Source organism: Ornithorhynchus anatinus, chromosome 18 (genome assembly GCF_004115215.2).
Source record: "Ornithorhynchus anatinus isolate Pmale09 chromosome 18, mOrnAna1.pri.v4, whole genome shotgun sequence".
Taxonomy (NCBI): Eukaryota; Metazoa; Chordata; class Mammalia; order Monotremata; family Ornithorhynchidae; genus Ornithorhynchus; species Ornithorhynchus anatinus.
The window spans coordinates 41,561,520-41,574,695 of NC_041745.1; the positions used below are offsets into that span (position 1 = coordinate 41,561,520).

At 44.4% G+C, this 13,176-nt stretch overlaps 1 protein-coding gene across 4 annotated transcripts in view; it reads right to left on the bottom strand.

The window, feature by feature from the left end:
• UBE2U (ubiquitin conjugating enzyme E2 U) overlaps positions 1–4,871 on the bottom strand; it is a 38,261-nt gene extending 33,390 nt beyond the window's left edge. Inside the window, exons 1-3 of one of the 4 annotated variants that reach the window (XM_029083087.2) lie at positions 4,806–4,871; positions 3,684–3,820; positions 1,214–1,295 (exon numbers count right to left, since the gene is read on the bottom strand). In XM_029083087.2, coding sequence (XP_028938920.1) covers positions 1,214–1,295; positions 3,684–3,749 — 148 coding nt within the window. In that variant the 5' untranslated portion in view covers positions 3,750–3,820; positions 4,806–4,871. Of the gene's footprint in view, positions 1–1,213; positions 1,296–3,683; positions 3,821–4,733 lie in introns of all 4 variants that reach the window. The other 3 variants (XM_029083085.2, XM_029083086.2, XM_029083088.2) reach the window with 3 other exon arrangements.
• Between the last annotated feature and the right edge of the window lie 8,305 nt (positions 4,872–13,176).

The window sequence follows — 13,176 nt, forward strand, 5'->3', positions numbered from 1 at the left end:
CCAAGACAGAGCGGGAGAGGATACGATTCAGTTCCCTCTTCCCAACACAAGTCCCCTCCCATCAGTCAACGCCTACTCCCCATCTAAATCATCCCATCCGGCTTCCATTGCTTTCTTCCATTCCATCCCTCCAGACTACAAGTTTATTGTAGGTAGGGAATGAAGCTACCAACTCTGTTATATTGTCCTCTCCCAAGCGTTTAAGGCAGTGCTCTGCACACAGTAAGTGCTCAATAAAAGAATTTGACTGCTGGATTGCTCTGGCTTTGATCATAGGCCCCTTAAATGAGGACTGCTCTGTTTTATGACTAATGGCTATAACTGTACAGCCACCGCCTGGAGAGCGAACCAACTTCCTCACTTAAAAGTGCTGAAGGAGCAGCGGCTGCCCCTTACCATTTTGCATGTAAGGAGGCTCCGCACCTCATTCTCTGGTCCCGTTTCTGGGACAATAGGACTACGATAGTGAACTGTAACTCCCAGAATGGAGAATAGGGGGCATGGGGTTTGAAATTTGGGGGAGGGGAATCCTAAATCTTGGCTGGTTCAACAGAGATGAGTATCTTTTAGGTAGGTGGGACAGCTGGTCGATTTACAGCTATGACAGCCTTCCCAAGCCCTTACTATAGTGTGGGCAGGGAACGTGTCTGTTACATTGTTATGGTGTTCTCTCCCAAGTGCTTAGTACAATGCTCTGAACACAGTAAATGCTCAATAAATATGACTGAATGTGGTGCATCACCCTCCCAGGGGGTGCTCAATAAACACTATCTCTATAACTACAAGGAAGTGTCACACTGCACCAAACAATGGTAATTATTGAGCACCTAGATACTGAGCACTGTACTACACCCTAGGCAGAGTAGAATCGGTCGGCACGATTCCCCACTCTAAAGGATTACAATCTTGAGGGAAATACAGTCCATTTCCATTCATTCATACGTATTTATTGAGTGCTTACTGTGTGCAGAGCACCATATTAAGAGCTTGGGAGACCATAACAATAAACAGATGCTTTCCCTGCCCACAACAAGGCTACAGTCTAAAGTCTTCCTCCGTAAGAGTTCTCTAGGCAGTTTTAACTGTCGTATCGAAGGCCACAGCTCCATCCAGGAGTGCGAGGGGCGGAACAGAGTTGAAGCATCTTTCCACAGCTCTACTATGGTCTAGTCGAGCCCTCTGCAGAGGCAGAGTTCAGTTAGAAACTACAAACCTTCCCAGAGAGAATCTTTTAGACCTTGGATTTCAGCTCTCCACATCAGCATATCATCTCCCACTGGAGCTACAGTAATGCCCTTGGAAAAAAAAGGAGGGAAACACATTGGTAAATTAGGTTTAGGTGTTAAACTGTATCAATTTCCATTTCAACTTCCATTTCAAATATAAATGTATTTATCTTAATGTCTATCTTCCCTTGCAGACTGCAAGCTTGCTATGGGCAGGCAATGTGCCTGTTACATTGTTCTGTTGTACTCTCCCAAGCATTTAGTTCAGCGCACTGCACAGTCAGCATTCAATAAATACCACCTATTGTTTAACTAAAGTCCTATTAGCATGACTTTACCCTGCATCAATCATATCACTGCCTATCACATCAACAACAATTTCAGAAATTTGATTTCACATAAAGATCAATTTAGAATAGAGATTGGGACTTGAGAAACACGGATTTCTTTAAAGCTCAGATGCCTATTGGCGAAGCTCCTTTTTCTTTCAGTTAGAAAATGCAATACAATGTGCATGAGGGAAGGGATGTGCCAGGAAGTGAAACGTAGAAGCAAAAGCACTTATTTCTTAAGCACTTACCATGTGCTAGGCACTTATATAGGGGTCTCGGGAAAAGAAAACAAAATTCACTCTGTTTGGTTAATCTTGATAACTGACTTTTTAACAAGAAGGAAAGTTCATCACCACCAAATATTTACTGTATCTGGAACAGCTTCTCCCATTTTGTTTTGTTTTTTAACTGCTCCTTAGAAATTTCCTTCGAAGTCTCAATTTTTTTTTATGGTACTTGTTAAGCACTTATAATATGCCAGGTACTTTAGTAAGCACTGAGGTAGAACAACGTGATCAGATTGCACACAGTCCATGTCCCAGATGGGGCTTACAGTTTTAATCCCCATTTTACAGATTAGGTAACCAAGGCACTGAGAAATTAAGTGACTTGCCCAAGGTCACAAAGCAAGACAAGTAGCTGAGCCGGGATTAGAACTCAGATTCTCTGACTCCCGGGCCTGTGTTCTTTCCACTAGGCCATACTGCTTCCCTGATCAGGATCCAGTCTAATTAGCTCCCTAAATGGAAAGCAAAAATTGATGATCTTTAAACCATGTTCAAATGATCACGGAGGGCATTTCTCACCTATTTTTAAATATTTAAGCTCTGTATGTCAGACATTGTACTAACGCCTGGGGTAGATATAAGCTAATCAGAATGGAGACAGTCTACATCTCACTTGGGGCTCATAGTTTTAAACCCCAATTTAAAAATGAGCTAACTGAGGCCCAGAGATGGTAAATGATTTGCCCAAGGTCATACAATAACAAATGGTGGAGCCAGAATTAGAACTCAGGTGCTTCTGACTCCTAGGCCTGTGCTCTCTTACTAGACCATGCTGCTTCTCCGAGTACACTAGGATCATCCAGGATCATCGTTTAGACTGTGAGCCCGTTATTGGGCAGGGATTGTCTCTATCTCTTGCCGAATCGTACATTCCAAGCGCTCAGTACAGTGCTCTGCACCTAGTAAATGCTCAATAAATACTATTGAATGAATCAGGTCCCACCTGGGGCTTACAGAGTAGGAGAGAGAACATGTACTGAATTCCCACTTTACAGATGATGGAACTGAGAGATGGAGAAATTAAGTGACTTGCCAAAGCCACCCAGCTGACAAGTGGGCCTCAGTTTCCTTAACTGGAAAATGGGAATTCAATAAAACTATGAGCCTCATGCGGGACAGGAACCGCATGTGCCCTACTTGACTTGTTTCACTTCCAAAGCTTAGAGCAGTGTTTGACACATTGTAAGTGCTTAAGAAGGGACATGTCTGCTAATTCTATAATCTCCCAAGCACTTAGTGCTGTGATCCACTCATGGTGAGCGCTCAATAAATATGACTGACCGCCGTGTGACCTTGGGCAAGTCACTACACTTCCCTTGGTCCTAGCAACCTCATCTGTAAAGGGGAGATGAAGACTTGTGCGCCTCATGTGGGACAGGGACTGTGTCCAACCTGATTGTCATGTATCTACCTCAGCGTTTAGTACAGTGCATGGCACACAGTAAGCTTTTAACTATGGGGAAGCAGCGTGGCTCAGTGGAAAGAGCCCGGGCTTGGGAGTCAGAGGTCATGGGTTCTAATCCCAGCTCCGCCACTTGTCAGCTGTGTGATTTTGGGCAAGTCATTTGACTTCTCTGGGCCTCAGTTACCTCAACTGTAAAATAGGGATTAAGACTGTGAGCCCCATGTGGGACAACCTGGTCACCTTGTATCCCCCCAGTGCTTAGAACAGTGCTTTGCACATAGTAAGTGCTTAACAAATGCCATCATTATTATTATTACCAAAAAACAAACAGGTGGCAGAACTGGGATTAGGGGCAACATACATATCTCATTCACCTCTGAAACACCCACACTATAAGGACCATCACCCCCACCCTCCATCTCCGGATACTCACAAAGAGGCTTGAGTCTTTCAGCTGCAGGTATTCTCTTTCTAACAACCAGTAGGCCCTGCCGTGCATGGCAGCGGGTTCGAGAGATCTGCCCAATCACTGGTGAAGCGTACCCTGGGGCAAATTTCAAACCTTTGAGCCTGGGTGAAAAAGAAGAAACCTTGTTTAAAGCTGGCAGATGGCAAGGCGGGCCCGCTTAGGTCCTAACTGAGGCAGTGGCTGCTAGGAGAGGGCTGCTCTCTTGGACTCTGCTTCTTGAGGGAAAAAGAGGCTTTCTTCTTTAATGATGATGATGGCATTTGTTAAGTGCTTACTATGTGCAAAGCACTGTTCTAAGCGCTGGGGGGATACAAAGGGATCAGGTTGTCCCACTTGGGGTTCACAGTCCTAATCCCCATTTTACAGATGAGGTAACTGAGGCCCAGATTAGTGAAGTGACTTGCCCAAAGTCACACAGCTGACAAGCGGCAGATCCAGGATTAGAACGCATGACCTCTGACTCCCAAGCCCGGGCTCTTTCCTCTGAGCCACGCTTAAGAACTCTTCCCACGCTGGTAGAGTGTGAATCAGGGGACCGGGAAGGGAGGACTTTACTAGACGACCCAAAGGAGGGGCGGCTACTCACTGTGGCTCAGTGGAAAGAGCCCGGGCTTGGGAGACAGAGGTCATGGGTTCTAATCCCGGCTCCGCCGCTTGTCATCTGTGTGACTGTGAGGCCCCTTCACTTCTCAGTTGCCTCGTCTGTAAAATGGGGATGAAGACTGTGAGCCCCAAGTGGGACAACCTGATCACTCGACTCTGCCCCTTGTCAGCTGTGTGACTGTGGGCAAGTCACTTCACTTCTCTGTGCCTCAGTTCCCTCATCTGTAAAATGGGGATGAAGACTGCGAGCCCCACGTGGGACAACCTCATTCCCCTGTACCTCCCCCAGCCCTTAGAACAGTGCTCTGCACGTAGTAAGCGCTTAACAAATACCAACATTATTATTATCACCTTGTATCCCCCCCAGCGCTTAGAACAGTGCTCTGCACATAGTAAGCTCTTAGTAAATACCATTATTATTATTACTCGAGGGAAATATCCTCAGGGTCGTGGCGGGATAGGGATGAACGCAGCGCCTAGGACCTGATGTTCCGCCGGCAGTCCTGGTTTCCAGGCAGGGAGGGGGCGCCGGTTGCCGAGCAACGGGGAGGAAAAGAGGGAAGTCTGATGGGGGCACGTGGCCCGTGGCCAATCAGCACGGCCGTAGCACGGTCGGCTTCCTAACCCACCAATCAGCGCCGGCCGCAGAGATGGGCGGGGAGAAGAGCGATGGACGCGGTGTGGTTGCCATGGAGACAAGGACCCAGATCGGGCATCCCCAACTGAGCGTTGCTTGCCCCCTTCCCTCAGGGAATGACTCCCCGGGCTGGGAGGTGTTCCCTCGCCATCCCATCCTTCCCAGACCTTTAGGGAATATCGTCCCTGTGGTGGATGTTGGGGAAAGGCTGACCCTCTTCGATTAATTGTATTTTTCCTCAGGTTGTGTCCTACCACCTGCGACCTCAGCATCTATGTCGTTCAGTGGTTAGAGCACAGGCCTGGGAGTCAGAAGGTCATGGGTTCTAAACCCACTGTAGCATCTATGTCGTTCAGTGGTTAGAACACAGGCCTGGGAGTCAGAAGGTCATGGGTTCTAAACCCACTTCAGCATCTATGTCGTTCAATGGTTAGAGCACAGGCCTGGGAGTCAGAAGGTCATGGGTTCTAAACCCACTTCAGCATCTATGTCGTTCAGTGGTTAGAGCACAGACCTGGGATTCAGAAGGTCATGGGTTCTAAACCCTCTTCAGCATCCATGTCGTTCAGTGGTTAGAGAACAGACCTGGGAGTCAGAAGGTCATGGGTTCTAAATCCTCTTCAGCATCCATGTCGTTCAGTGGTTAGAGCACAGGCCTGGGAGTCAGAAGGTCATGAGTTCTAAACCCACTTCCTCCACGTGTCTGCTGTGTGACCTTCAGCAAGTCACTTCACTGCGCTGGGCCTCAGTTACTTTACCTGTAAAATGGGAATTAAGAGTGAGAGCCCCATATGGGCCAGGGACTGTGTCCAACCTAATTCCCTTATATAATAATGATGGCATTTGTTTGTTAAGCGCTTACTATGTACAAAGCACTGTTCTAAGCGCTGGGGGGGGGATACAAGATGATCAGGTGGTCCCACGTGGGGCTCACAGTGTTAATCCCCATTTTTCAGATGAGGGAACTGAGGCACAGAGAATTGAGGTGACTTGCTCAAAGTCACACAGCTGATGAGTGGCGGAGCGGGATTAGAACCCATGACTTCTGACCTCCAAACCCGTGCTCTTTCCATTGAGCCACACAGCTTTCCTTATATATATACATTAGACCATTTTAGACAGTGCTTGGCACATAGTAAGCACTTAATAATAATGTTGGTATTTGTTAAGCGCTTACTATGTGCAAAGCACTGTTCTAAGCACTGGGGTAGATACAGGGTCATCAGGTTGTCCCACGTGAGAGTCACAGTTAATCCCCATTTTACAGATGAGGTAACTGAGGCAGAGAGAAGTGAAGTGACTTGCCCAGTCACACAGCTGACAAGTGGCAGAGCTGGGAGTCGAACCCATGACCTCTGACTCCGAAGCCCGGGCTCTTTCCACTGAGCCACGCTGCTTCCAACATAGTATGCACTTAATGAGCACTTAACTTGGCACATAGTAAACACTATAAGTGTTGGGTAGGGATTGTCTCTGTTGCTGAATTGTACTTTCCAAGCGCTTAGTACAGTGCTCTGTACTCAGTAAGTGCTCAATAAATACGATTGAATGAATGAATTTACATACCAATGTAAGCACTCAACCAAGTCTCCTCATTTATTCATCCACTCTTCCATTCTCTTTTCCTTCTTTATAAAAATTGTGTATGTCTCCCAATATCTGTCAATCATCAGTCAGTCAATCAATCTAAACTGTAAACTCGTCATGGCAGGGAACGTGTCTGCTAATTCTCTTGTACTGTTTTGAGAAGCAGCTTGGCCCAATGGATAGAGCACTGGCCTGGGAGTCAGAAGGATCTGGGTTCTAATCCCACTCCACCCCTTGTCTCCTGGGTGGCTTTGGGAAAGTCACTTAACTTCTCTGTGCCTCAGTTACCTCAGTTGGGGATTAAGACTGTGAGCCCCATATGGGACAGGGATTGGTTGTATCAGATTTGTTTGGATCCAGAGCAGAACAGTGCTTGGCACATAGTAAGCACTTAACAAATGCCACAGTTATTATTATTACTCTCTCCAGCACTTAGAACAGTGCTCTGCCCTTGGTAAGTGTTAAAAAAAATACCACTGATTGATTCCAAGCGCTTAGTATAGTGCTCTGCACATAGTAAGCACTCAATAAATACTATTGAATGAATGAATGAATGAATTGATAATCATCTTTTAACCCACCAGTCAGAGCCTGCTGAGCCGTGATGCTGTTGGGGGCTCAGGAAGAGTTGGAAAAAAAATGCCTCTGCTAGACTGCTACCTCTTGAGAGCAGGGATTCTGCCCTTTGCCTCTGGGATACTTTCCCAAGTGCTTAGTTCAGAGTTCTGAACACGGCAGGCACTCAGAAATTTTTTATGGTATTTGTCAGGTGCTTACTATGTGCAGGCACTGTACTACGCACTGAGATAGATGCAAGCTAATCAAGTTGGGCACAGTCCATGCCCCACATTGTACAGATGAAGTAATTGAGGCACAGAGAAAGGAATAGACTTGCCCAAGATCACACAGCAGACAAGTGGCAGAGCTAGGATTGGAATCCAGGGCCTTCTGACTACCGGGCCCGTGCCCTATCCACTAGGCCACACTCCTTCTCCAGTTACTGCAATTGATTGATTTCCATGGGGACTACAGTACTTCCTATTGAACTGCTGGAGCCTCAGGTCCGATTTATTGCACTCCCAATGACCTTGTGGAAAAAAACGGCAAAGAAACTCCTCTTTATAGGGAGGGCACACTCTCTCGACCTCTACCTAAATTATTATATCATCAACCATTAGAGCAGAAGCTCAACCTTTCCTTTCCCCCATCAATTTTGTCAAATGTGCATTAAGGTCTTGTGAGGAATTTAGTAGTAGTTAGCGATAGTATTTATCGAGCACATACTTATCGAGCAAAAACTGAATGCAAGGCACTGCATAAATCACTTGGGAAGGTACAACTGAAGCATAGACTTTCTTAGGGTATTTGTTAAGCACTTACTACGTGACAGTCATTGTACTAAGCACTGTGGGAGATACAAGCTAATGAGGTTGGCCGAAGTCCCTGTCCCATATGGGGCTCCCAATCTTAACCCCCATTTTACAGATGAGGTAATTGAGGCCCAGAGAAGAAAAGTGACTTGCCCAAGGCCACACAGCAGACAAGCGGTGGAGCCAGAATTAGAATCCAGGTCCTTCTGACCCCAAAGTCTGTGCTCTATTCATGCTGCTTCTCCTATGTCCTGCAAATAAGTAGTTTATATTGTAAGGAAGCAAACATTAAAACACGTTTCAAAAGAAGTGGGAGTGTAGAGGCTGCAACTTTTCTTCATCTCTAGTGAATGAAGATGAAGGTGTGGGGATAATTTTCACTCAGATCAGTATGTGGGGACACCAGTTACAGAACATACATGCCTTAACTTCTCCACATGATTTATGACTGTTAGAAACTCTTTCATCTTATATAGTAACTAAAACACAGGAAATAAAATGGAGAGATGAAAAGTAAAGGGAATGAGGAGAGGGAGAGAAATAGGGCCACAGAGAGAAGACATTTACCTCTTTCTCCTCTCTTTCCCCTTTGCTAGCAGGGCTACTTAGTAACTGTGTCTGATCTGATCATCTTGTAACCACCCCAGCATTTCATTCATTCATTCAATCATATTTATTGAGCACTTACTATGTGCAGAGCACCAAGAGTTTGGGAGAGTACAATATAACAATAAACAGACTCGTTCCCAGCCCACTACGAACTTACAGTCTGCATTTGGCATACTGCTTTATGCTGCTTCCCAGCATAAAAAGAGAAATGTGAGATTTTAGGATAATGATATCTTTAAGAGTTAGGAAACATAGCAGAAAACGGGAATTCCTGGAGTTGCAAGCTGGGGCAAAAGGCTGAGAGCAGAGAACTTTGTTATTATCCCGAATCTGAATGTCCTGACAACTATCAGAGATGTAAGAGCGTAAGCTCTGTGTTGGCAGGGAATGTGTCATTCTGTACTTCAATATTATACTATTATAACTACTCTTTCAGGAAGGTCAGTAGAGAAGAAGAAAAAGAGAGATGAGGAATACAGAAAGAGGCAGAAATGAAGAAAACAAATTCCCGTGAATAACTCATAGATTGATGTTGTCAAATGCCGTCGAGTCATTTCCGATTCACGACGAGTTTTTGGACTTATTTTCTCCAGAACGTCCTATCTTCATCTGTAGTCGTTCTGTTATGCATAACCATAGAGATGTCTTGGAAAAAAATATGGAAGTGGTTTACCATTGCCTTCTTCCGCGCAGTAAAAACTTGAGTCTCTGCCATTGTCTTTGATCAACATTTTGATCACTTCCTCATCCGCCTTTGATTCTTTCCCATGCTGTTGCTGTTCAGCACAGGTGAACCATAGATTCCAAATAATAAACATAAACAAGCAGCGTGGCCTAACGGAAAAAGCTTGGGTTCAGATGTTGGTGCTAATTCTGACCCTGCCACTTGTCTGCTGTATGACCTTGGGCAAGTCATTTAACTTCTCTGTGTCTCAGTTACCTATTCAGTAAATTGGAGATTAAGGCTATGAGCCCCATGTGGGACATGGACTGTGTCCAACCTGATTGTCTTGCATTTATCACAGCACTTAATACAATGCCTGGCACATAGTAAGCTCTTAAACTCATTTAAAATACATATATGTGCTTGGTATTTGTATTTGTTAAGCGCTTACTATGTGCAGAGCACTGTTCTAAGCTCTAGGGTAGATACAGGGTAATCAGGTTGTCCCACGTGAGGCTCACAGTTAATCCCCATTTTACAGATGAGGTAACTGAGGCACAGAGAAGTTAAGTGACTTGCCCACAGTCACACAGCTGCCAAGTGGCAGAGCCAGGATTGTGTGTGTATGTGTGCATATGCCTTATTGAAACCACATCTCCTTCAAGAAGCCTTACCCGACTAAGCCCATTTCTCTTCTCCCCCTCCCTTCTACGTCACCTTGACTTGCTCCCTTTATTCATCCCCCTTTCCAGCCCCACAGCACTTATGGACTTATCTGTAATTTATTTATTTATACTAATGTCTGTCTCCTCCTCTAGACTGTGTTATCATTGTGGGCAGGGAATGTGTCTATTATATGGTTCTATCGGACTCCCCCCGGCACTTAGTACGGTGTTCAGCACATAGGAAGTGCTCAATAAATAGGATTGATTGACTGACTGTTTGAAGGATATGCTTATTTCTATTCTGACTCTTTCCTTCTTTATCTCTACTCTCCTGCAGTGTCTTAAAAACAAATGAAAATACCATGTTGGTCTCTGGACAACTAGCAGAACTCAAGCCTTTAGCTAAAGGAAAGAGAAGCAGCATGTCCTAGTGGATAGGGCCTGGGTCTGGGAGTCAGAAGGACCTGGGTTCTAGTCCCGGCTTCGCCACTTGTTTGCTGTGTGACTTCTCTTAATTTCAGTCTCTTAACTTCTCTGTGCCTCCTTTACCTCATCTGTAAAATGGGGATGAAGATTATGACTTCATGTGGGACATGATTGTGTCCAACCAAATAATAATAATAATTATGGTATTTGTTCAGCACTTACTATGTGCCAGATACTGTACTAAGCGCCTGGTATCTCTTCCACCACTTAGAACAGTGCCTGGAACATAATAATTATGTGAACCTGATTAGACTGTAAGTCCGTCAAAGGGCAGGGACTGTCTCTATCTGTTACCGACTTGTACATTCCAAGCGCTTAGTACAGTGCTCTGCACATAGTAAGCGCTCAATAAATACTATTGAATGAATGAATAATAAGCACTTAACAAATGCCATTCAAAAAACCCCGATTCTTATTTTCTTAAGAATATGAGAGTATCAAAACAGTTTCCACCCTGCTGTATTTCTTCAGCATAAACTCTGTGCATATTAAAACAGAATCAGAAGGTAGAGCTGAATTAGGTTCTGCTTCTTTAGTGGATAAAAGACAGAGTATACACTTTTCTGTTAGAGTGAAGGTTTCTTGTGGGTCAGGAACGTGTCTTAGACTTAATGCAGCACTTAGAGAATGCTCAATAAATACTATTGCTCTGACAGGCTTGCAAACGTGTCTAGAGGCCTTATGCTCATAGAAGAGCTTAAAGACTGAAGATGGGAATGGAGTCAGTCCATACATATGAATATGGCATATTGAAAAATGAAATGAGCCAGTGCCCTTGAAAAATTTTTCATCAGCCTAGTTCAATGAGCAAGAAATGATATTCATTCTGAAATGCCAGCAGCAACCTATTGTTTGCCATATTTTAACCACCCGTCTTTTTCTCTCAAATCATCCCTTGTAACTCAAACAGATGTTTTTGTTTTACTCCCTCCATAAAGGACCATTTTCTTCTTCTACCAGCAAAATATAGCAGTTCAAAGTGTTAACCTACTTTGGATTGGAATCTTTGTCCTCCAGAGCAAATGAAGGCACATGAAGGCGAATGTCAGTTCAGCTGTGAGATGTGTTTTAAATCATATTTTGACGTACATTACAATGTTAACTAGAAAATGAAGTTGCAGCACACATGCTTTTAGTAACTCTGGTTTTAAATCACATGATTCCTCTTTTGTTTTGAAGACCTTTTGATGTGAGTTCCCAACACTGAGTTTCCCTGTTTCTAATAACTTTTGATTCCCTTCTTAATATAGGTATCCTGAAAAATACAGAATGCTGATCTTTAAAGATTCTGCAGGAGGAAATAAAACCTCATGGAATACGTTTTAATTCTTGAAACCATACACTAGTATAGTAGGAGTAATAGTATTTACTGCATTTATTGAGCACCAGTGGTGCAGAGCACTGAGCTAAGCTCGTGGGAAGTACAAAAGTGAGACTTGACTGTGATCTGTAAGAGAGCAGGGAATGTGTTTTGCTGCCCTCATTTCGTCTTCTTTTACTCTCTTCTGTATCTCCTTTATACTTGGATTTTCACTCTGTATTCAACCCTCCTTCAGCTCCACAACACTGATTTACATACCCATAATTTATTTATTCGTATTAATGTTTGTTAATGTCTGTCTCCCCTTCTAGACTATAAGCTCTTGTAGTGTACTCTCCCAAACTCTTAGTAGAGTGCTCTGCACATACAGTAAGCGCTCAGTAAATGCCGACCGATTAACTAAATTGAGTAGATGCTCAATAAATTCCATCGATGAATGGGTGATGGAAGGGAACTTACCTTGGGCTTCTACTCACTCTCCCAAGGATTTAGCACAGTGCACTGCACTCAGTAAGTCAATCGTATTTAGGGAGTGCTTACTCTGTGCAGAGCACTCTACTAAGTGCTTGGGAGAGTACAGTATAACAGATATATTCCCAGCCCACAACGACCTTACAGTCTAGAGCACTCACTAGGTGCTCAATAAACACGATTACTACTAGCTGTGTGATTTAGTGGAAAGAGCATGGGCTTGGGAGTCAGAGGTCATGGGTTCTAAACCCTGCTCTGCCACTTGACTGCTGTGTGACCTCGGCAAGTCATTTAACTTCTCTGTGCCTCAGTTACCTCATCTGTAAAATGGGGATTAAAAGTGTGAGCTCTACATGGGGCAACCTGATTTCCCTATATCTACCCCAGTACTTAGAACAGCGCTTGGCACATAGTGCTTAACGTATACCATAATAATTTTTTAAATGGTATTTAAGCACTTGGTAATGTGCCAGGCACTGTACTAAGCACTCGGCAAGTCACTTAACTTCTCTGTGCCTCAGTTACCTCATCTGTAAAATGGGGATTAACTGTGAGCCCCACAGGGGACAATCTGATTATCCTGTATCCACCCCAGCGCTTAGAACAGTGCCCTGCACATAGTAAGCCCTTAACAAATACCAACATTATTAAGCACTGGGGTAGGTACAAGTTAATCGGGTGGGACCCAATCCCCATCCCACATAGAGCTCACTGTCTTAATCCCCAATTTTACAGATGAAGTAACTGAGACACAGAGAAGTCTTGCCCAAGGTCACACAGTGGACAAGTGGCAGAGCCAGTATTAGAACCCAGGCCTTCTGACTCCCAGGTTTGTGCTCTTTCCACCAAGCCATGTTGCTCCAGTACATCCTCATTTTCCAGTCAACCCATCCCTCTCAAGTTTGGTTCCCTCTCTTTGTATCAGTTCTAACTCATGTACATCCTTGTATATCTTGTTTTAGTGTGACACTAATACCCCCAGTCACACGAGATGCCTCCATTGGCTTGATAACTCCAAGATGCTTCCTTGAAGGATTTTCTTTA